We start from the raw sequence: 24,222 nt of genomic DNA, 5'->3' as shown, positions 1-24,222 counted from the left end.
TTGTACAGTTATTATAGGGCTTTTGGGGAAGGAGAGGGGAGGGAGAAGATGCTCTGGGGGTTTTGTTTCTGCTTTTCCTTCAGGGTTTTATTTTTGATTGTTTTTTTTTTTCCTTGTTGGCCATTTCTGTACTGCTGGCATCTGTGCTGAGCTTTACAGTGGCAAAAATAATGACATGTAGCAAAGATTTTAAAACAAAATATTTTTTCCTTTTGTAAACGTTCTTGTGTTGTGTGATCTTGATTGCGGCTTTATTATTCTTTTCCAGCTTGTGAACAACAAATACCCACCCACAACTAGTTGAATCCATAGCTTGAGCTCCAAATATGCAAACATAAATCACAGTGTATCTATAATTTCAGGATTCAGAAATCATAAGGCCTCTGATCACTCAACACTCCTTAGTTGTCCTCCTGATCCTGACTCACTGAGTAAAATCATCAGGGACATCTGACCATGAGATGGGGGTTGGGAAATTGCCCATGTCCTTCAGAGCAGACAAAGATGAGACTTGAGACCGGTATGGCACATCAGATTCCTTCCCCAAGTATCTCTTGCTCTCTTGGAATAAAAGGAATTAGGGATGGGGAAATTTAAACTATGCAGGTCTGGACTTGGTTTCCCTCTAGGATCATGTGGTTCATTACCAAATCTTAAAACTTACAGGCATAAACCTGTGTTCTTGAGGGTCTATATGCAATCCAGCTAGAAACTGAATCTATCCTATGTATTTTCTGTTCCAAGAACCATCTTTTCCTCTTCCTCCGCCTCTGTTTATGGAAGAAAATGGAATTTGGGGATGTGGCTTAGGGACTGAACTAGATTCTTATGATCTGTCACATGCCTGGATGTTGGGGGAATCATTTGGAGAAGCTCATATGACTGGTCCTGGATTGGGGATTTTTATAATTGAAACATAATGTTCAGGCATCCTACCATCTGAAAGTTTTAGCAACAAAGAAGTCACATGTGAGTTTGTCAGTGCTATGCACTGATTCAAGTGCTGTCATTAATGACGAGGAGGGCTGGTTTGGGTTACTTTCAGAACCAGCTTCATCTGGGTGTTCTGGGCATATCCTTCCTCAGGAAAACCGTATTAGGCTGGAAGAGGTATTGACAACTTTTAGCCAACAAACTTATAACATACAAATGATTTTTGAGCCTGTGGTTTCCATTACACTCTTTTCTAGTCTTTCATGTTTATTCCCTCATTCTTGCTGGATGTCTGACCCTCAGGTCAGACAGAAATTTGAAAACTGAGGTTTCGAAGTTGGAGAGATAACAGGAAAAGGGCAGGAAAAGATGTAGTCCCTAATACCATAAATACTATGTAATAAAGAAAGATGGAGAAGATCAGGGCTGTGTCCTATTAACCATCAAAGTGAAGGTAAGCCCCAGCTTGAATAAATGTGTATGGAAGTCTTTTTGCCCTCAAAGATAGTCATGAGAAACTACCCAGCAACTTTCCACTTTGGTGCACACACTTGACATGCACACAAAAACACTGCAAATCCACCGCTTCCTTCCCTCTCCGACCCTGCTTCTCTCAGCATTTCTTTCCCCGCCTCCCTCCCCTATTCAAATTTTCCAGCCAACAGCTGGAACTGACTTCCGCAATCCTAATGGAATAAATCCAGCACCCCTAGTCATCCGCCCACATTATCCACACTTCCCCGTCGAAAGGAGCCCGGAGCACAGAACCCCATCAGCAGGTAAAATTTTCTACTTCTCATTCCTTCCTTTGCCCATTTTAGGGGTATTAGGGATGTAGTGACTTGGAGATCGTGGTGAAATTTGTAGTTGTGTGGGTGAAAACAACAATATGCCCTTCAGTCATTTCCTGGCCAAATAAAATTTGCTGGAAATTTTTAGGATTCCTTCTGTGCTTTATATGTATGTATACATGGTTGTTAGTGAAACCCTAGGATATAGGGAATCCTTCACCTATCCCTCAAGGAGTGGCCTCTCCCTTTAGGGTTTGCGGTTTTAGCCAAAGGTACCAAAAGAGTTAACTTAGCAGGGAGGAGGAATGGTGCCCAGAGGCACTTTTCTGCTTCATTTCAAAGCCCTTAACACTGCAGATATTAAATATCTTAGAGTGTTTTGCCAGTCTGCAAAGATTGCACAAAAATTAGACTGTAAATTCAAAAATTTACTTCAGACTGTAAATTCTTAAAATGGAGAACATGGAATTAAGCAAGCTGCTGCAAGAAATGAGTGAAGCTGGAGTAAACTTCTGAAAAGCTGTGAATTTAATGATCATAGAACACTGCTTTTGGGTCTTACATTTTTCTGACAAACTTTGGTTGTGAAGCTTTTTGTCCTGTGAGGCAGTCAGAGAGGTTTTTTGCTGTCAGGAAGAAGAAAGAAAACCTCCTTCCCATAGCATCTGGTTGACATTAGGACAGTTTCCTGCCTGAGGAGGGAGCAGGAAGAGAAAGGAGGAAGAAATACATAACCAAGGAGATAGTAAACATCTCAAAAAGAATAGGAAATACTTCCTTGTCCTCTCCTGGCAAGATCTGAAAAAGTATCAGAATTTAGGCAAGGGAGTGAATAATGCCTTGAAGAAATAAATAGGCAGCAAGATTTAGCTAGAAATTTCTCCTTTGTGTATTCTCCAACCCCCCTCCAACCTCGTCTGTCTCCAAGTCTGCTGGGGACATTAGAGGAGGCAGGTGCTTAGTCCATTCTGATTGTCCATTTTCTACCCCAGTGCTGGGTGTGTGTGTGTGTGTGTGTGTGTGTGTGTGTGTGTGTGTGTGTTTTGAATCTCCCTAGGTCAAAATGTTTGGAGTCAGATGTATCAGCACTCAGTCCAAACCCAGTGTGTGTGTGTGTGTGTGTGTTTTGAATCTCCCTAGGTCAAAATGTTTGGAGTCAGATGTATCAGCACTCAGTCCAAACCCAGACCCTCCCTATCGTTTTATCATGCACAGGTCACTCTCAGTTCTTTGTATCCCTTCCTTATAAATTCTTTTCTTTTGTCTCATGGTCCCAAGGAAGAGGTTCTTCTCTTTGGTTCAGGAATTTCCCAGAATTGTGTGTGCATGCATTTTTCGGATGAGTGGGACTGTGATGGACTGTGAAATTTTATTAGCTTCTCAAAGAAGTCTGTGACTCCCAAAGGTTAAGAACCAGCTGTCTGGGAATATGGCTCCAGCTGTTTCCTCATCCCAAGCCAGGCTGTGAACCCCTTGGCACACAGAAGAACTTCCCCTAATTATCCCCTTTCCCAGGATGTGGGGACTCCAGATTCTACTGCTGCTGCCCACAGCGACCTTTGCTCTATATCCTGAGGCGATACTGGACACACAATGGGAGCTATGGAAGAAGACCTATGGGAAGCAGTATAACAACAAGGTGCCTGGGGACCTGGAGGGAAGTGTGGTCAGGGAGCCGGCACTCGGCACTCGAGATGTCTATTCCTAATTTCCAGACTCCCTTCTTCAGTCTAAAAACCTTAACCACTCCAACCAGCCAAACCCACCCCTGTTCTTGAACTCTTTAACACAGTTTCATTCCTCCTCTTCCACTCACCCTCCCTCAAGTTCTAGCCTTCCTTTTCTTCCTATTTCTCTTTGGGGAAGACTTCTCAGATTAATGCTATTAATCCATAAGCAGTTTTTCTACACATCTCTCCAGAGCTTTTGCATTCTATTATTTGCATTTGTTTACATTTTTTTTGCATGCTCTTAATAATCCCATGGTCAGTTCCCCAACTAGACTGTAAACTGTATGATTGTAAATTTCATCTTTTTTCCTAAAAACCTCCACAGTATTTTTTATGTAACTTTGTAGGACATAGTCCATGCCAGTACTGACTATGTTCTGTTTAGGTGGATGAAATCTCCCGGCGTTTAATATGGGAAAAAAATTTGAAGCATATTTCCATCCATAATCTTGAGGCCTCTCTTGGTGTCCACACATATGAACTGGCCATGAACCACTTGGGGGACATGGTGAGTTGAATCTCAGCTCCTGGCCTACCCGCCCTGTTTGCCTTAGTTTCCTGCTTATGGCTGGCCTTTTTGTTCTTTGTCCCAGACCAGTGAAGAGGTGGTTCAGAAGATGACTGGACTCAAAGTACCCCCCTCTCGTTCCCGCAGCAATGACACCCTCTATATCCCAGACTGGGAGAGCAGAGCCCCAGACTCCATTGATTATCGAAAGAAAGGATATGTTACTCCTGTCAAAAACCAGGTACCCTCCTTTCTCCTATGTAGGTATTTAAGCTGGCATGACCTATTTCTGTGTCTTTGTTCTTAACTAGGAGGGAACTGGGAGGATGGTAAGGAATTAAGGGATGTGTCCCACTGCTCAGAGAATATAGCCTATTTAAGTCATCACCTATTTTTGTACATGTATATTGTTTCTGTTTTTTCTTTTTTACAAGTCACATTGCTGTAAACACCCTTGTGCATATGTTTATGAAAATGTGCAAATATTAATACAAAATAAAGCCTAAAATTGTAATTGCTAGGTCACAGAGAATCCTTTCCAAAAAATTTTTTACAATATTAACATTCTTACCAGCAAGAGAATGCCAGTTTTCCCACAACCCCAATGCTCATTTTATCAGCCAGATGAAGAATTGATTTAACACTCATTCAACAAACACACCTTTTTCAGAACCGACCAAGTATAGTGCTAGCCAGTGGAGATTCAAGATAACCAAGACATACCCTATGTCCTCCAGAAATCCTCATTCTTCAAAAATAGAACAGGAAAGAAAGAAAAATCTACAATCTAGCTGTACAAATACTAATAGTTATGGCATTTTTTGAGACGTTGTATGTCAGAAACTTATAAATCCTTTACATGAATTAACTTTTTAAATCTCCATAATCCATAATTAAGTACATTATTATCCACATTTTACAGATAAGGAACTAAGGCACAGAGAGGCTTAGTAACTTACTCAAGGTCACATATCTTGTGGGTTGCAAAGTCAGTGCCCTGCTCCTCTACAGCTAATGGTGACAATGTAGCAATAGTTATCAGTGGAAACAATAGCAATAGAGCCATGCAGCAAATATTAAATGAAGGGAAATAGGAAGCCTTCACAGAAAAAAGGACACACGTGTGTTGGAATTTGTAACACATATGGGGCTCCAGCAGACAGTGTAGAGGGAAGAAACAAAAAGTGTGAACAGCAGTGACTGACAATTTCTGTTATGCTCCTCAGGGTCAGTGTGGTTCCTGTTGGGCTTTTAGCTCTGTGGGTGCCCTGGAGGGCCAGCTCAAGAAGAAAACTGGCAAACTCTTAAATCTGAGTCCCCAGAACCTTGTGGATTGTGTTTCTGAGAATGATGGCTGCGGAGGGGGCTACATGACCAATGCCTTCCAGTATGTGCAGAAAAACAGGGGCATTGACTCTGAAGATGCCTACCCATATGTGGGACAGGTGAGACTGCCCGGTAATGGCTCCTCCTTCCCCAGCACAGTATTTTATGCTGGAGATAATCCCATAAATCTTGGTTTCTGTTCCCCTATCCTGCCTTCCTGATGGGATAATTACCTATAGAAGGCCAAGGAGAGTCCCATAGCTTTGGAGATTTGGGGGCCTTAGGCCCCACAGCCCTACCCACCTCTTTGCCCTAGAGAAGACAGAGCACAGGTGACCCCACGGACTTCTGGGGGGTCCTCTGCAACCTGTTACTCAGCTCCTCTGCTCCCGTCACCGTCACCGATTCCCCAAACCCACACATGCTAATTTACCAAATCGCATGTCTTTATTTTGCACGATCTCAGTGTGGGTTTGGGGAATGTTTATGCAAATTATGTAAGTTAACTACTGACATGTACAAAATGAGAGAAAAAATAAGTTGCTTCATGTTTGTTGCAACTTCAGGGTTCAACTCACTTCCTCCTTTAGGAATAGGAAGGTCTGCTGACCTTTCTTATCTAAAAAGAAGAGAATCTAAGGGCTTTTATGTACATAGGGTTGATAGATAATATAACATAGGGCCTTTGCAACAGGAGCCTTTGAAGCAGGGATAGCAAGTTTGAGTAATCAGGATGGCTACTATGTACTAAACCATGTGCTTAGTTCATTTTCTCATTTAATCTTTGTAACAGACATGTAAGGTAGACTTATCCTCACTTTATAGGTGAGGAAATTGACACTAAAGGAGATAAAACAGATGATCAAATTCATAGCACTAGTCATGTAGCAGCGCCAAGATTGATCTACCATATCTGTTCATCTGCAAACATGCTCAGCATATCTTCTGTGCAAATGTGCAAAAATGTCTTTAGTAGAATATAATACCTTGGGGCACCTGGGTGCCTCAGTCAGTTAAGCGTCTGACTCCGGCTCAGGTCATGATCACACAATTCGTGGGTTCAAGCCCCGCGTCAGGCTCTGTGCTGACAGCTCGGAGCCTGGAGCCTGCTTCCGATTCTGTGTCTCCCCCTCTCTGCCTCTCCCCTCTTTGTGCTCTCTCTCTCTCAAAAATAAATAAATAAACATTAAAACAACAACAACTTTATAATACCTTGGGACAGAATTGTCTGAGTCTTGGGATACATGCGTCTTCAACTTGACTAAGTCATGACAAATTGTTTACCAAGGTATTTTGAAACATTGATATTCCCACCTGAAGTATGTAAGAATTCCCTTGGAGTCCCATCTTCATCAGTATGTTTATCTAGCCATCTGCCTTTCTTCTTTAGTGAATTGACTGTTTATATTTTTGGCACATTTTTATTAGGTTATTTTGCTCTTTCTCACTGATTTTTAGGAATTTTTTTAAAGTTTACTTATTTATTCTTTTGAGAGAGACAGAGACAGTGTGAGCAGGGGAGGGACAGAGGGAGGGAAGAGAGAGAACCCCAAGCAGGCTCTGTGCTGCCAGCTGCAGAGCCCAATGGTTGGTTCAAATACACGAACTGTGAGATCATGACCTGAGCCAAAACCAAGAGTCAGACACTTAACTGACTGAGCCAGCCATGTGTCCTGATTTTTAGGAATTTTAAAAAGAAATCTAGATACTAATACTGTGTGTGTTGTAGGTGAACATTTGTCTCTTTATTCTCTTTATATCTTTCAACTTTGAAAAGTTCTTCATTTCAGTCTAGTAAAATGATTGTTTTCCTCTGCAATTTGTGCCTTTAAAAAATCCAGTAGCAGTGAATTTTATTCATTAGTGTTTAGTCATCTGAAATGATGTCTGTTGCAATAAAATGCTCATTAATGTGAATGATGAATTAATGTGAAATCCATTTCACTGGATACTCAACAAGTATGGTCACTTCAACACATCTTCATGACATTGGCCATATCAAAACAGTACATTAATCTGTACATTTCAGCCCATTACTATTCCATGCTGTGGTTTTTTAGCTGTCAGGTATATAAGACAGAGAAATGAGAGGTTGTACCTGAAAAAAAAAAAAATTCTTTCATCCGTATACAATTTTTAGAACTCCTGGATCCCAAGTCCATGTTTGAACTTGGGCTGCTACTTACTATAAGGTGCTAACTTGAGGACACCGTACTAAATCTGCCCTAGCAGATTGGCTTTTAAATTCTGAATACTTCGGACCAATTAGTGAGATAACCCGAACATGGCAAAATACTCTTTTTTAAATTCTCAAATACTCTTTTGACACAGTTTTGTTGTCACTTGATATCGAAAAGTTAAATCCCAAGAGTATACACAAAACAAAAACAAAAACACCCCAAACCAGGCTTATGTTTACAATTTTTTCCATGTTGATTAACCCAGGCAGCCAACTTAAAGGATTGTATAACTATATTAAAGAAAAAGAAATTAAATACTATCAGAACTAATAGTCGATCATTATCCATTGATACCTTATTTATTTGGTACTATATTAACGAGTTTTTTGAGAGGCAGTTTAATAGCTCAGAGAGTTGAAATAATTTGAATGAATGAAAATCATATAATAAACCTTCTTTTGGAATAGAAAGAACATCTGACTTCTTGGTGCACCTGGATGGCTCAGTTAGTTAAGTATCTGACTCTTGGTTTTGGCTCAGGTCATGATCTCAATGTTTGTGAGTTCAGGCCCCACATTGGGCTCAGCGCTAACAGTGTAGAGCCTACTTGGGATTCTCTCTGTCTCTGTCTCTCTCATTCTGCCCCTCCCCTGCTCATTCTCTTGTCATTCCCAAATAAACTTAAAAAATTTTTTAAAGAAAGAGCATCTGACTTCTAATTTCTGCTAGCCTGCCCCCTCAAATGATCTCTTTAGTATTTGAGGGCAACGTGGAATGATTTTGGTCTCATAATCAATTAAAATGAAGAATTTGCCATATAAGACACATATTCTATTTTTAATATTCTGAATCTTGGGGGTTTGGATTATATGGCAGAGAACAAGGGAATCCTGAGAAATTAAGAAAGGAGACTACTGTGGTCTTAGAATATCATATCACATCCTGCCATTATTGTTAATAATTTGATAATATGTTCTTATAGATTCAGTTTTAGGGTTTTGAAAGGGTAGTCTGAGGAAAATGAATTGCCAAAAAGAATATACCATGTTGACATGGGTTGCCATTAGATTTTGTAACTGTGGCTTGCCAGTGAAACATATCATTGTTAACTAGACCTCCAAAGCACAGTGTTAGAAATTCACAGGCAAAATTGCCAAGTTCCTCAATATGTTTTAGTGTCATGTTTTGTGGTTTTACCAAAGTCTCTCGTGAGAGCACCAGCCAAAACTCTGCCTCACACTAGCCCCCCCAGTATATGTGTATAAGGCCCAGGTCTTCCTCCCAGCTGGGTCTTGGCCTTGGCCTCCTCCCCACACAGCAGCTGGTCCCTCCCTGCCCTCTGAGGCTCACACATACTACATGGCCAGAAGATGATTTGTGCCTTTAAAAACAACTTATTTCAGATCTCTCTCTCTACCCTGAGGGAATAAAAATGTTCTCTCTTACGTTTTACAGTGTTTCCTTTCACATTTATGCTTTAAAAAACCTAGAGCTGATTTTTGTGGATGTGCAAGGTATCCACTTTTCATATTCTTTTTTACAGTTGTCTAAAATGGTGAGGAGGGGGGCGCCTGGGTGGCGCAGTCGGTTAAGCGTCCGACTTCAGCCAGGTCACGATCTCTCGGTCTGGGAGTTCGAGCCCCGCGTCAGGCTCTGGGCTGATGGCTCAGAGCCTGGAGCCTGTTTCCGATTCTGTGTCTCCCTCTCTCTCTGCCCCTCCCCCGTTCATGCTCTGTCTCTCTCTGTCCCAAAAATAAATAAATGTTGAAAAAAAAAATTAAAAAAAAAAAATAAATGAAATGGTGAGGAGGGGCGCCTGGGTGGCTCAGTCAGTTGAGCTTCTGACTTCAGCTCAGGTCATGATCTCACGGTCTGTGAGTTCGAGCCCTGCATCAGGCTCTGTGCTGACAGCTCAGAGCCTGGAGCCTGCTTCGGATTCTGTGTCTCCCTCTCTCTCTCTGCACCTCCCCCACTCACGCTCTGTCTCTCAAAAATAAATAAATGTTAAAAAATAAAATAAAATGGTAAGGAGAGGACAGACCCTCTCTAAAGACTCTAAGTCGGCCATCCCAGTCAGTTCACCAACATCAAAGCATTGGTGGAGATTCTCACTTACCAGTTTCTGGCCTGTTGCTTTGTCCTAGTCCTATTTTAACCTTGTTTTTTCCAGGATGAAAGTTGTATGTACAACCCAACAGGCAAGGCAGCTAAGTGCAGAGGGTATAGAGAGATCCCTGAGGGGAACGAGAAAGCCCTGAAGAGGGCAGTGGCCCGAGTGGGACCCATCTCTGTGGCCATTGATGCAAGCCTGACCTCCTTCCAGTTTTACAGCAAAGGTAAGGAGCTGTTCCCTCAGAGCACAATGACCCACCTCATGTGATGCAGGCTCGGCAGCTCCTCGAAGGCCACCGAGCATTTGGAGTACTTAGTTTCCATATTTAGACTGAGTCTCCTGGAGGGAAACACAGCTGCCACCGTGCATCTCTGTCGTCAGTCCTCCTGGCTGGGCAGGATTTTGCAGAGGGTCTCCTAGAGCGGGAGACCCCACGGGGGGATCCTTGGCCTGCAGAAAGCTTCACCTTGACAGTTTGTTTCCTAGGTGTGTACTACGATGAAAACTGTAATAGCGATAATCTGAACCATGCAGTTTTGGCAGTGGGATATGGGATCCAGAAAGGAAACAAGCACTGGATAATTAAAAACAGGTAATGATGGGGACACTAAGTTTGTCACTGAATCACTCTGTTAATGCTCAACCTCGACTCCAACTTCCCAGCATTCCTTGCTCTCACTCGAGAAAGTTGTCTCAGACTTTTTAGTTCTCCCTTCCCAGTTAGAGGCTATTAATTCTAACATTTAATGGCCAGACGGTAATACAGTGTGTGTCGGGCAGGTGCTCCACATGCGGGATGCTTAGTCATACACAAGTGAACAGGACGTCTGCCTTTGGTGATCTCACGGCCCCCTCAGACAGGCAGACCTAACTAACCAGAACATCCAGGAGCACAGGAAACCAGAAGGAGGTCTGGAATTATGTAGTTTTTTCTTTCTTTTTTCTATAATGTGACCAATTTCTTAGGGAGCTTTCCATCATCAGCATGTTTGAAAGCAGTAGGGAACCAAGTAGAGGTTTAATATCCTCCTGTGCAACTTTGTGCCCTTCCATATACACTTAGGATAACACATATAAAAAGTTGGGGCGCCTGGGTGGCGCAGTCGGTTAAGCGTCCGACTTCAGCCAGGTCACGATCTCGCGGTCCGTGAGTTCGAGCCCCGCGTCGGGCTCTGGGCTGATGGCTCGGAGCCTGGAGCCTGTTTCGATTCTGTGTCTCCCTCTCTCTCTGCCCCTCCCCCGTTCATGCTCTGTCTCTCTCTGTCCCAAAAATAAATAAACGTTGAAAAAAAAAAAAAAAAGTGGCCCAACATTTTGAAGCATGTGAAGAGAAAGACTTTTCAGAAAGTAGGTATGAGAACAACAACAGCAACATTTAATGTTTCCTTCCCTATTGTTGGGAAGAAATAAAACTACAGGGTATTTCAGCTCCCCTTTTCTCTTCAGCCCCTTGTGACTTTGGGGGGGAAACTTACGAGAATTATACATTTCCTTTCCTCACTGGCCAATACTAGCCTGGCAGCAGCACTAACTAAACTTGCTGTCCTTGGTGCCCTCCAGGGAGCAGGAGTCCTAGAGTCTGGGGAGTTCACAGCTCTCAGCTATCAGCACAGAGCCTGACACGGGGCTTGAACCCATGAACCGTGAGATCGTGACCTGAGCTGAAGTCAGACGCTTAACTGACTGAGCCATCCTGTGGCTCCTGGGCCTACTTAAATGCCACCTCTTTCATTAGGTCTTCATCCCTTGATCACAAGCGATCTCTCATACCTTTGAGGCCTATAGCATTATGTCTTCTCTCTATTCCTTTACTTTAAACTCTTCAAAGGTAAAAACTTTTATTATTTTTTATACTACCAGTACCTAGCTCAATAGTCAGTTAAGTGTTTTAACGAATAAATACACTGAGGGTACTAAATATTTTCCTTCATTGATCCCACAGCTGGGGAGAAAACTGGGGAAACAAAGGCTATATCCTCATGGCTCGGAATAAGAACAACGCTTGTGGCATTGCCAACCTGGCCAGTTTCCCCAAGATGTGACTTCAGCCAGCCAACCTCATCCTGCTTTTCCATTCCTTCTACGATGGTGCAACATACTGATGTACTTTGGAAGGGAGTTGGTGTGCCTGTCTTGAAGCAGATGTAGCAATATAGAAATTGTCCAATCAGTTTCCCGGTTTGTTTGTGCTTTGAGTGACACTCCTACTACTTTCCCTCCCTCCACCCAAGGCCTTTATTTTTCATTGTGGCCACAGTAGCAATTTTCCTAACAAGTGTACCTTCCTCAGCTAAGAGATATGACCACAGCCTGCTCTGACTGTTGTCGTCGGGCTGATGCTGTGCAAATAGTCTGAGGCTAGAGATCTTTAGATAGATTCTTATTCACAGGGACTAGTTTGCTTTAACCATCTAGAGGACTAAGGTGACCTGACGTCTCAGTCTCCAAATTCACTTCTTCTGTATCCAGAAGGTAGAAATTTCTATGTTTTCCACCCCAATTCAAAAATATATTCATAAATCTTTGGTACAAGTTTATGTGATATTAGAAATATGCCTTCTTTGCATTTTTAAAGTAAACCAAGTATTTATCTGTCTCTAATTTAATAAATACCTATTTAGTAAATATTCATTTTGTGGCAGATACTGTGCTAGGTGCTGGAGACAAAAAGGTGACCAAAAAAACCCCCCAAAACTCACATATTCCTTATATTTGGTGTGCTCCCGGTTTGCTTGGAGTGACTGTCACATAAACAGTTCATCCTAATTCACTCATTTGTTCATTTCTTCAGCCAACATTTATGAAGTGCTTACTGTCTACTAAGGACTTTGTAAATTTTGGGAATTCCATGGATATAAGGAGACTTCAGTATATAATTCTATCTGTGAGGGAGCCAGGTTAATGACACATGAACCTGAGTCTTGAAAAATACCTTAAGGCTCTTTCTGAAGTTCTACAACTTAAACGTTTGCTGTCATCAAAAGAGGAAACTCTTATAATGGTTTCCAAGCAGTATTAACTCTAAAAGACTATGGCTGGCTAATAATAAATCAGCACAACACGTTTTGCCATTTTTCACATTTTCAAAATGTTTATTGAGTACCTAATATCACCACTAGAGTTTGCATTTATTCAGTACTTACCATGCATCAAGCACTATTTTATTTCATTCTATACAAAAATTATTTATTTTTGTGTGTAAATATTTATTACCCTGTTGTAAACAGGACATTTATAAAAAAGTATTTATTTATTTTGAGGAGAGAGCGAGTGTGAGGAGGGGAGGGGCAGAGAGAGAGAGAGAGAGAGAGAGAGAGAGAATCCCAAGCAGGCTCCATGCTGTCAGTACAGAGTTCCATGTGGGGCTTGAACTCACGAGCCATGAGATCATGACCTGAGCCAAAATCGAGAGTCGGACGCTTAACACATTGAGCCACCACAGCACCCCATAAGCAGTGTATTAAACGGTAGGAGGATGAGGGGCGCCTGGGTGGCTCAGTCGGTTAAGCATCTGACTTCGGCTCAGGTCACGATCTCATGGTCTGAGTTTGAGCCCCGCGTCGGGCTCTGTGCTGACAGCTCAGAGCCTGGAGCCCGTTTCGGATTCTGTGTCTCCCTCTCTCTCTGCCCCTCCCCTGCTCATGCTCTGTCTCAAAAATAAATTAAAACATTAAAAAAAAAAAGAAAGAAAGAAACGGTAGGAGGATGAAACAAACTAGTAAGACACAGCTCTGACTTCATGAACATTATAGACTAGTGAAAGACATATAGACCCATAATGAAATAAATGCTAATTATGCAAGCTCAGGAATGAAGTATTAATTCTTTTTTGTAATGTTTATTTATTTGGTTTGAGAGAGAAAGAGCAAACGGGAGGGGCAGAGAGAGAGGGAGAAAGAGAATCCCAAGCAGGCTCCAGGCTGTCAGTGAAGAGCCTGATGTGGGGTTCGATCTCACCAACCATGAGATCATGACCTGAGCCAAAATCAAGAGTCAATGGCTTAACCAGCTGAGCCATCCAGGTGCCCCATGAGTCATTAATTCTTTTTTTAATTTCTATTTTCTTATTAAAAAAATATTTTTTGATGTTTATTCACTCTTGAGAGAGAGAGACAGAGCACGAGTGGAGGAGGGGCAGAGAGAGAGGGAGACACAGAATCCAAAGCAGGCTCCAGGCTCTGAGCTGTCAGCACAGAGCCCAATGCGGGGCTTGAACCCACGAACTGTGAGATGATGACCTGAGACAAAATAGAACGCTTAACTGACTGAGCCACCCAGGCGCCCCATGAATCATGAATTCTTGTGAGCTTCATTGAGAACAGAGCTTTGAAAGATCTGAATGGGTGGGAAAGATGGAGGTGGGGTGGGTAGAGGGAGGGAGGGCAAATCAGGCAGAAAGTTTTGGGTGAACGAGGGGCCGCCGAGAGAACTAAGGAATGGTGAGGGGGTTGGGTTACCCTAGAGTAGGGTGCAAGGCATCTACAGTAGATCTGAGGTGAGCAAAGTGGATTGGAGTTCAAGCCTGGAAGGCCTTGAATGCCTTCCATGTCCAAGAAGTTCATACTTTATTTTATAGATACACAGGCATTTAGTAGACATCAAATATTTTTGAGCAGGAGACAGACATGACCAGATCTATATTTTAAGCAACATTCCTCTGGCCATGTTGTAAAAAGCAAATAACAGATGGAGAACAAAATGGAGATACAAGAAACTGGAGAAAAGTCAACACTTAGGAGACACTGCACATACTCTTGTCTCCTCTCAAAGAAACACTACTGCACAGAATGACTCCTGAACTTTTTTGAAGGTTAAGTATGGGTTTGGCAGATGGGGACGTGGGAAAAGGCATTTTGGACCCAAAGAACAGCATATTCAAATGTGCAGGCATGAGAGAGAACTTTCAGCAATCTGCAAGTAGTTTTTGTTGAGCTTTGAAAGGGCCAAAGCTGAGCTTGAGAGGTGTCTAACTCCCCACTGGGCAAATCTACACCATTCTGTTATTTTGATCTGGGATTTTTTTTTCCTTCTGCCTAAAGAGCCTCTTTTAGAATTTCCTTTGGTACGGATATATGGACAACAAATTTACTCTGCTCCTATATGTATTTGGATTTGTATATAGATTTTCTATTCCAGTGCACTAATATCTACACTTGACCAGTACCACACATTTATACTTGTTTTCATATCTAATGGTTTAGTCTCCCCCTTATCACTCTCCTTTTCTAGAATTCTTCCCGAATATTCTTGCTTTTTACTTTTTCCATTTGCTCTTTAGAATCAGTTTGGCACTTTATAAAAAATCCTGCTAGTATTTTTATTTAGATCACATTAAATTTATATCTTTTTTTAAGTTTATTTTTTTACTTTGAGGAGGGGAGGGGCAGAGAGAGAGAGGGTGGGTGAGAATCCCAAGCAGGCTCTGCACTGTCAGCGCAGGCTGATGCGATGCGGGGCTCGAACTCATGAACTGCGAGATCATGATCTGAGCGGAAGCCAAGAGTCAGACACTTAAACGACTGAGCCACCCAGGTGCCCCATATATATATCTTAACTAGGGAAAGTTGACCGCATCATACTACTGAATCTTCTCATCTAAGAAGGAGAGATGCCTTTATATTTTTCCTGTACTCTTTTGTGCCCTTAAAGATACTGTTCATTTCTTGCTAAACTTTTTTTCAAGTTTAGGATGTTTACCTGTTATTATTTTTTTTACAGTTTAAATGGGGTCTTTTCCAACATAATTTCTTGTTAGATGTATATTTGAAAGCTGTTGGTGGTTGTTGTTGTTATGTTGGTTTTTGTACTCAGATACCTTATCTTGAATTCTCTTTTTGTTTATATGTTTTTTGGTTGATTCTCTTCGATTTTTTTGAGTCAATAAGTGTATCATTCACAGAGGCAAATTTTACCCCTTTCTTTCTGATTTTTACATCTGATTTCTTCTTCATTTGTTCGCATTAGAAAAAACTTCCAAAGTGATACCACAATTGATAGGTCCTGACCTAAAAACATTATTATTTTTATAGGTAAAATTCCTGGATGTACATAATTAATTTAACTAACCCCCCAAAATCAAAATTTATATTGTTTCCAGTGTTCGCAGTTACAAAAAAAAAAAAAGACTGCAATTAATGATTGACATTTTAACAGAGAAAACTTTAATTGTGCAATTAAATCTGTCATTATATAATTTTTTAATTTTAGAGAGGGAGAGAGAGTGCAAGCAGGAGAGAGGAGGGTAGAGGGGGAGAGAGAGAGAGACAGAGAGAGAGAATGACTCTTATGCAGGTTCCACGCTCAGTGTGGAGCCCAAGACAGGAATCCATCTCACGACCATGGATCATGACCTGAGCCCAAATCAAGAGTTGGAAGCTCACCCGACGGAGCCACCCAGACACCCCTGAACATTTTAAACTATACAAAAGGTGAGAGAGTAGTAGAGTGAAGCCTCATTTACACATCATCCATCTTGAACAAGTGTCAACATTTTCCAATCTTATGTCATCTATTCCTCTTCCATTTTTTAAAATTTAGTATTTTAAAGCAAATCCCAGATATCATTTCACTCATAATCATTATACGTCTCTGAGGAATCTTTTAAATATAATCACCATGCCACTGGCATGCCAAACAAATTTAACAAATTAGCCAAACGAAATCGTTTCCTAATATCATTTACTGTTCAGTCCATTTAAAAATTTTTCCCATTGTTTAAAGGTGTCTTTTTACTGTCTACTCAAATCAGTATCCAAACAGTTTTACACATTGCACTTGGCTGTTACTAAGTGTTCTGTATTCCATGACAGTCACACCCCTACCTGCACTCCCCCGAACACACATACTTTTTTTTTCTTCCTATAATTGATTTCATGGAGAAGCCAGATCATTTGGCCAGCAGAATGTGTCATACTCTAGATTTGGCTAATTGCTTGCTCTTTCTGAATCTAAGGTCCTAGCTCTCTTCACCACTGCAATACACCTTGTTTCTCACTATACGTCACAGATGTTGTGACGAGGAAATGAAAACTTGCAAGTGATAGCCCATTAAACTTTTAGTGACACATATATTCTAGAAATCCTGGGCAGTTTCACTCTTTTTACAATATGTATCCTTTTGGCTGAATCTTCAGGCTCTTCTGCCCTTGAAAAGCCTTTATGAGTCATTGATAGGCTTCATAACACTTATAAGCTGAGTTTGTCCAAGGACTTCAAGAACCTACTTTTTCACTTCTGGGTGAAGTCTAAGCCTAAAGGCTTGGTTTCCTCAGACCCTCTATATATAGATTTGACAAGGTAAAGATGTTATGCTTTTGCAGATGACAAGATTGTATATATACAAAATTCTAAGGAATTAACTAAAAAACTATTAGAACTAATAAATGAGCTCAGCAAAACTGCAAGGTACAAGATCAATATATGGAAATTAATGTTGGGACACCTGGGTTGCTCAGTTGGTTAAGTATCTGTCTCTTGGTTTCAGCTCAGGTTGTGATCTCACAGTTTGAGTTCGAGCCCCGCATCAGGCTCCATGTTAACAGCACAAGCCTGCTTGGGATCCTCTCTTTCCTTCTCTCTCTCTCTGCCCCTCCCCCACTTGTTCTCTCCCTCTTTCTCTCTCAAAAATAATAGATAGATAGATAGAAATTAAGGTTATTTCTATAGAGTAGCAATGAACAGACTGACAATGAAATCAGGAAAAAAATGCCATGGTGCCTGGGTAATTCGGTCGGTTGAGCATCTGACTCTTGATTTCTGCTCAGGGCCATGATCCCAGGGTCGTGGGATCGAGCCCTGTGTTGGGATCTGAACTGAGCATGGAACTTGTTTAAGATTCTCTCACTCTATGGGGCACTTGGGTGGCTCAGTCGGTTAGGTGACCGACTTTGACTCAGGTCATGATCTCGCAGCTTTTGAGTTCAAGCCCCACATCAGGCTCCCTGGTCTCAGCAAGGATCCTGCTTCGTTCCTCTGTCTCCCTCTCTCTCTCTGCCCCCCGCCCTGCTCACTCTCTCTCAAAATAAAATAAAAGATTCTCTCCCTCTCTCCCTCTGTCCCTTTTCCCCTGCTTGTGCACTCTCTCTCTAAAATAATAATTTTTAAAAATGTGGTTTATAATAGCATCAAAAAGAATAAAATACTTAGGAACAAATCTAACTAAAGTGCAATATTTATCCTCTGAAAACTACCAAACACTGGTGAAAGAAATTCAGAAAACCCAAATAAATGGAAAGACATCCCATGTTCATGGATTGGAAGGTAATATCATTAAGATGGCTGTATTCCCCAAATTGATCTATAGATTCAAAACAATTCCTATCAAATTCCAGGGCTGCTTCTTTGTAGAAATTAACAAGCTGACACTAAAATCATATGAACATTCAAGGGACCAAGAATAGCTAAGACAGTCTTGAAAAAGCAAAGTTGGAGGACTCACACTTGCCAGTTTCAAAAGTTACTGCAAACCAACAGGAATGAAGACAGTGTATTACTGGCATGAGGATATAGATCAATGGAATAGGATTAAAAACAGAAATAAGCTCATGTATGTTCAACTGAATTTCAACAGGGGTACCAAGATAAATCAATGGTGAAAGAATAGTCTTTTCAACAAATGGTGCCAGGGCAAGTGAATAACCTCATATAAAAGAATAAAGCTGAAATGCTACTTCACACCATATACAAAATTAATTCAAAATGGTTTAAAAATCCAAATGTAAGAGCTAAAACCATAAAACTCTTAGAAAATATATAGGGATAAATATTCTTGGCTTTTCTTAGACATGACACTACAAGTACAAGCAACAAAAGAAAAAAACAGATAAATGGATTTCATCAACACTAAGAACTGCATCAAAGTGTCACTCAAATGAGTGAAAGACAACCTAGAAAATGGGAGAAAATATTTTCAAATCATATATCTAATAAGCAATTTCTATCCAGAATATACAAAGAACACCTGCAACTCAACAACAAAACAACCCAGTGTAAAACTGGGCAAAGGACTAAACATTTCTCCAAAGAAAATATTCAGATGATTGTTAAATATATGAAAATATGCTCTTTACTGGTTATTAAGGAAGTGCAGATCAAAACCATAATGAGATGTCACTTCACACCCATCAGGATGGCTATTACAAAAAAGCAGAAAATATTAAGTGTGGCAAGGGTGTAGAGAAGTTGTTAACTCTTGAAATATTGCTGCTGGGAATGTAAAATGGTGAAACTGCTGTGTAAACAGTTTGATAGTTCCTCAAAAAATTAAACATAGAATTACCATGTGATCTGGGGTGTGTGGGTGGCTCAGCTGCTTGAGCATCTGACTCTTGGTTTCAGCCCAGGTCTGATCTTATGGTTAATGAGTTCAAGCCCCACATTGGGCTCTGCACTGACAGTGTGAAACTTGCTTGAAATTCTCTCTCTCTGCCCCTGCCTGGCTCTCTCTCTCTCTCTCTCTCTCAAAAATAAACATTAAAAAAATTTACATAAAGGGAATCATACAGTAGGAATTCTTTGTTGCTTGGATTCTTTTCATCAAAATTGTGTTTGCGAGATTCGTTTATTTTCTGAAGGCATAGTTCATTCTTGTAGTAGCACTAGAGTCTCTGGGAAAATATGCTGCTATTTTTGTATCCACTTTACTTTTGACAGGCAGTTTAGTACCTTCCAATTATAAATGTTTAAAAATGATGTTACTATTGGGGCAGTTAAGCATCTGACTTCGGCTCAGGTCATGATCTCATGAGTCAGGTCTGTGAGTTCAAACCCTGCATTGGGCTCTGTGCTGACAGCTCAGAGCCTGGAGCCTGCTTCAGATTCTGTGTCTCCCTCTCTCTGTTCCTCCCCTGCTCACACTCTGTCTCTCAAAACTGAATAAACATTAAAAAAATAAATAAAAATAAATAATAAAAATAAATTAAAAAGAACTGTTCATGCCTACATGAAAGACTACTTACCAATACCCCCTCCCTGGTGAAAAAACCCAGGGCTTTACCTGGTTATTGTGTTCAGCTCTAAGACCAGGATTTTTGGCTGATGTATACACATAGTCTTCTTCGTCAATTTGGAAATGGCCCCTTGAGGCCTGGCAACCTAAAACGTATCTGATATTTAATACAGCTTTAAGATAAAGAAGAAACAGGGTAACTATATGAAAAGCCTACCTCTGGAAAGGGGTGAATGTATGGAAAATAGCACACAGCTGTCATTTTTCTACAGCATCTATTATATCCTGATCGGCAGGAATATAGAAGAGTCTCTTTGTTGGTAAAGTGAGTTTCTTGGCCAGCCAACTGGGAACCTCTAGGTCTGTTCTCTGTAAAGATCTTCCTTATTGTCCACCATGACCTCTGGCTCTTCCTACTAGATGATCTTTCTGGTCCTTATTCTCCATGGCTATGCCAGAGGTGGGTATAGGGAAAATGCCCTTTTTGGAGACTACTCAACTTTAGCTGTGAGCCTAGAAAAGAAACAGACTGTTAGGTTTGGGGTTTCTTTGGAAATATAGTTCCCATAAAAGGTTCAATTCTTTCTGCTAGTTATCACAGCCAAAGAAAAGAAAAAAAAATTTTCCTAGTCACTATAGCCAAAGGGATGCAAAGCTTTGAGAGGCTAGTGTTGGAGCCTACACCTATTCCTGGAACTAGGGGTGAAGTTGCTTCTATCTCAAGCCCAGGAGTGTGTGTGTTTTGGGGGATGGTCCCCATTTTAAGATCCCCTTCTATTGCCATTAGAAGGGGAAATGGAAACTAAGTGACAAAAATAATTTACATTGTCAGACATTCTTTGGGTCAGGTGTTTTCAACTTTTCTTCACTATTGCAGAGAAGACAGATGTTCACATTTATGACATATTTCCATGATACATTCACAGCATAATGCCAGTCTCTGATAGCTATCTATAAAATTTCCCCTCTTCCTCTCCCAGAAGGCATATTGAAATGCACACATCAAAGTGATGTTATTATAGAGATAACCTGAATCTGCTCCAATTAATTCTTAGATATATCACTTGCAAATTTCAGTACTTTATTACTACTAACAAATTTATTGTGACTTACCTTGCAATTGATTGTTAACACACCAAGTGTATCACAGTCATTATATACTTGTGGGAAGGGTCTTATCTTTAGTATCCCAAGTACTCCTTAGTTATGTCTTAATTTATCTCTTGGTAAAACTAAACTTCCTCCTTAGAGCAAACATTGCCAATAGAAAGAAACACCCAGGATAAAGGGGCACGTCCACTGGGATCAAGTATTTCTAGTGAAAAATGCACCAGATAATCTATACAGAAAGTATTAGAAATAATGTGTATTTTTAATTTAGAACATTCCTATTTTCCCCAATTATTCCCCATATTCTCTTTTGAGGGGGGCTGGGTACAGTATACTTTATTGATGGTCCATGACAAGGCATGACTCTCCAAACCCCTCTCCTTCTTCAGGGGATCTGGGATGGAAATGGTGTGGAGATTGGGAGATTCTCAGTGTGTTGGGGGATGATTTGGGGCAAGAACTCCCCAACAGCTGAGGGCCTCTCACTTCATCTTGCTCTTGCTGAGGCTGGCAGCCAGGGGCTGTTACTCCTTGGAGGCCATATATACCATAAGGTCCACCACCCAGGTGCTGTAGCCAAATTCATTGTCATACCAGGAAATGAGGTTGACAAAGTGGTCAAAGTGGTCACTGAGAGCAACGCCAGCCCCAGCATCAAAGGTGGAAGAGTGAATGTCTCTGTTAAAGTCACAGGAGACAACTTGGTCCTCAGTGTAGCCCAGGATGCCCTTGAGGGGGCCCTCTGATACCTGCTTCACCACATTCTTGATGTCATCGTATATGGCATCTTTCTCCAGGTGGCAAGTCAGATCCGTGACATTGGGGGTGAGGACGTGGAAGGCTACACCAGTGAGCTCATTCAGCTCGGGGCTGACCTTGCCCACAGCCTGGCGGCACCAGTAGAAGGATAATGTTCTGGGCAGCCCTTCGGCCATCACACCACAGCTTCCCAGAGAGGCCACCCATGGTCTTCTGGGTGGCAGAATGGTATGAACTGTGGCCATGAGCCCCTCCATGATGCCAAAATTGTCATGGAACACCTTGGCCAGTGGGGCCAAGCAGCTGGTGGTGCAAGAGGCATTGCTGACAATCTTGAGAGAGTTGTCATACTTCTCATGGTTCATGCCTATCACAAACACGGGGGCATCAGCTAAGGTACAGAGATGATGACCCTCTTGACCTCACCCTTCAAGTGAGCCCAAGCCTTCTCCATGGTGATGAAGACCCCAGTGGACTCCACAACATACTCAGCACCAGCATCACTCCATTTGATGTTGTCAGGATCTCGGTCCTGGAAGATGGAGATGATGGGTTTTCCATTGACGACAAGTTTCCTATTCTCAGCCTTGAATGTGCCATTGAATCAGTCATGGGTGAGCTTGATAGAAATAATAGAACTGCATTAGCTGTGGGTGGAATCATACTAGAGCATGTAGACCATGAAGTTGAGGTCAATGGAGAGGTCACTGATGTTGAAAGCAGCCCTGTTGACCAGGTGCCCATATAGCCAAATCCATTTACTCCGACCTTTATCATCATGTCTTTGGGACACAGCTGGCACTGCGCCAGAAGATGTAGCTGTCTGTAGAATGGGGAGGAGTAGAGAGTCCTGTTTTCTTTCCTCAAAGTGTAAACTGGATAATTTTAGCACAAAGGTAATTAATTTTCTAGTCTCCTATATTCTATTCAGGGTATTCTTCATCTCATTTTTGTGTATTTCTTGGGCAGAAGGGTCAGTCATAAGTGAGCTATTTCAACTATGGAAATAACGTTATTTGTTACTAAACCCCGAGCACAAAGTTAATCACTTGGGTAAATTAACAGAGAATAAAACTAACATCATTATCATCCTAAAATTCAGAGCCTTTTTCTTTAAGACTAAACAAGAAGTTCCTCAGAGAAACGTGAAGCAGCTAACGTTGAGGGTACATAAGGCTAAGAGAGGGTGACTTTAAAACCTGGAGAAGCTTCCTTATTCTGCTTTCATTTCCCTTTTCCATATCATTCAGGCGATGTTTCTTCATCTGTGATGGAAAGGAAGCAGCATTCTACATAAGATTTAGTACTATAGCAGATTTCTTTGTTTTTAATCTCTCTATAGATCTTCTTCAACGTATGATGGGGTTACAACCACACAAACCCATCATAAATTGAAACTATTATAGTTGAAAATGCATTTGATACACCAAACCTACTAAACACCATAGCTTAGCCTTGTCTACCTTAAACACACTCAGAACACTTATATCAGCCTACAACTGGGTAACATCCTCTAACACACACAAAGCCTATTGTATAATAAAGTGTTGAATGTGACCTCATCTTCTTCTTCTTTTTTTTTTTTTTAATTTTTTTTTCAACGTTTATTTATTTTTGGGACAGAGAGAGACAGAGCTTGAACGGGGGAGGGGCAGAGAGAGAGGGAGACACAGAATCGGAAACAGGCTCCAGGCCCTAAGCCATCAGCCCAGAGCCCGACGCGGGGCTCGAACTCACGGACCGCGAGATCGTGACCTGGCTGAAGTCAGACGCTTAACCGACTGCGCCACCCAGGCGCCCCGAATGTGACCTCATCTAATGTCTAATGTAATAAAGTGTTGAATAGCCGATGAATACTGTACTGAAAGCGAGAAATGGAATGGTTGTGTGGGTGCAGTTATAAGTGCCCTGGTGGTGTGTGTGGCTGATGCCCTGCTGCAGATGATGTGGAGTATCGTACCACACTTCACCAGCCTAGAGAAAGATCAAAATTCAAAATCTGAAGTAAGGTTTCTACTGAATGTGTATCACTTTTGTACCATCATAAAGTTGAAAAATTGTAAGTCGGGGATCATCTGTGGCAAAGTAAACTTGCAACTGCCAGGGTGGCCCATTTCAAAGAAACCTACCATACAAAAACCCAGTTTACAGCGTTAGAGTGTTGCAGGATGATTTTGTTTTTATAATTTTTTTTTAAAATTTTTTAAACGTTTATTTTTGAGACAGAGAGAAACAGAGCATAAATGGGAGAGGGTCAGAAAGAGAAGGAGACACAGACTCTGAAACAGGCTCCAGGCTCTGAGCTGTCAGCCCAGAGCCTGACACAGGGCTCAAACTCATGGACCGTGAGATCATGACCTGAGCCGAAGTCGGACGCTCAACCGACTGAGCCACGCAGGCGCCCCAGATTTTACTTTTATAAAATGGATTACGTGTACATGGGGTAGACCAGGTAATGACATGCTCCCTTAATGTATTTAAATACTATACATTTTTGTAGACTTATACATACCAGGAAAACAAAATCTGCAGAGAAACTTGAGACTAAAAGCCTCAGGGGGGAGGGAAAAAAAAAAAAAGAAAGAAAAAAGGCTTTAGAAACCACTGCCAAATGGGTTATGAATCAGAAGTGAAGATAAAACATGTAGAAAATTATAATTAGGAAAATCAATCCAACAAATATTCCTTAGTTATGGCCTACATATGTGTTAAGCCACAGAACAATACAAAGATGAGTAAGATAGGATTCTGTATTCTCAAGTTAGCTGGTGAGATAAAACTATCTTATATGGGGTGCCTGGGTGGCTCAGTCGGTTAAGCATCTGA

General features: G+C 41.4%; 2 protein-coding genes and 1 pseudogene across 6 annotated transcripts in view; 2 read left to right on the top strand and 1 right to left on the bottom strand.

Annotated features, from left to right (window-relative positions):
* ARNT (aryl hydrocarbon receptor nuclear translocator) overlaps positions 1-3,252 on the top strand; it is a 79,450-nt gene extending 76,198 nt beyond the window's left edge. For all 4 annotated transcript variants that reach the window (XM_043576194.1, XM_043576195.1, XM_043576198.1 and 1 more), the window contains exons 23-24: positions 1,592-1,712; positions 3,130-3,252. The gene's annotated coding sequence lies outside the window, so the exon portion shown is untranslated. The remainder of the gene's footprint in view (positions 1-1,591; positions 1,713-3,129) is intronic.
* Positions 1,599-11,754, top strand: CTSK (cathepsin K). Of its 2 annotated transcripts, XM_043576199.1 has the most exons (8): positions 1,599-1,712; positions 3,240-3,363; positions 3,840-3,962; positions 4,048-4,203; positions 5,189-5,407; positions 9,639-9,804; positions 10,068-10,173; positions 11,524-11,754. In XM_043576199.1, exons 2-8 carry the CDS (start codon positions 3,241-3,243, stop codon positions 11,621-11,623), a joined length of 993 nt encoding a protein of 330 aa, XP_043432134.1. In that variant the 5' UTR covers positions 1,599-1,712; position 3,240; the 3' UTR covers positions 11,624-11,754. The 2 variants fall into 2 exon arrangements, with proteins under 2 accessions (XP_043432134.1, XP_043432135.1); XM_043576200.1 differs by lacking the exon at positions 1,599-1,712 and having other exon boundaries at positions 3,233-3,363.
* Positions 11,755-21,161: 9,407 nt separating this feature from the next.
* LOC122479452 lies at positions 21,162-22,173 on the bottom strand (annotated as a pseudogene).
* Between the last annotated feature and the right edge of the window lie 2,049 nt (positions 22,174-24,222).

This window comes from Prionailurus bengalensis, chromosome C1 (assembly GCF_016509475.1).
Source record: "Prionailurus bengalensis isolate Pbe53 chromosome C1, Fcat_Pben_1.1_paternal_pri, whole genome shotgun sequence".
NCBI lineage: Eukaryota > Metazoa > Chordata > Mammalia > Carnivora > Felidae > Prionailurus > Prionailurus bengalensis.
The sequence above is the reverse complement of the archived record's forward strand: the minus strand, read 5'-3'. Positions and strand labels throughout refer to the sequence as shown.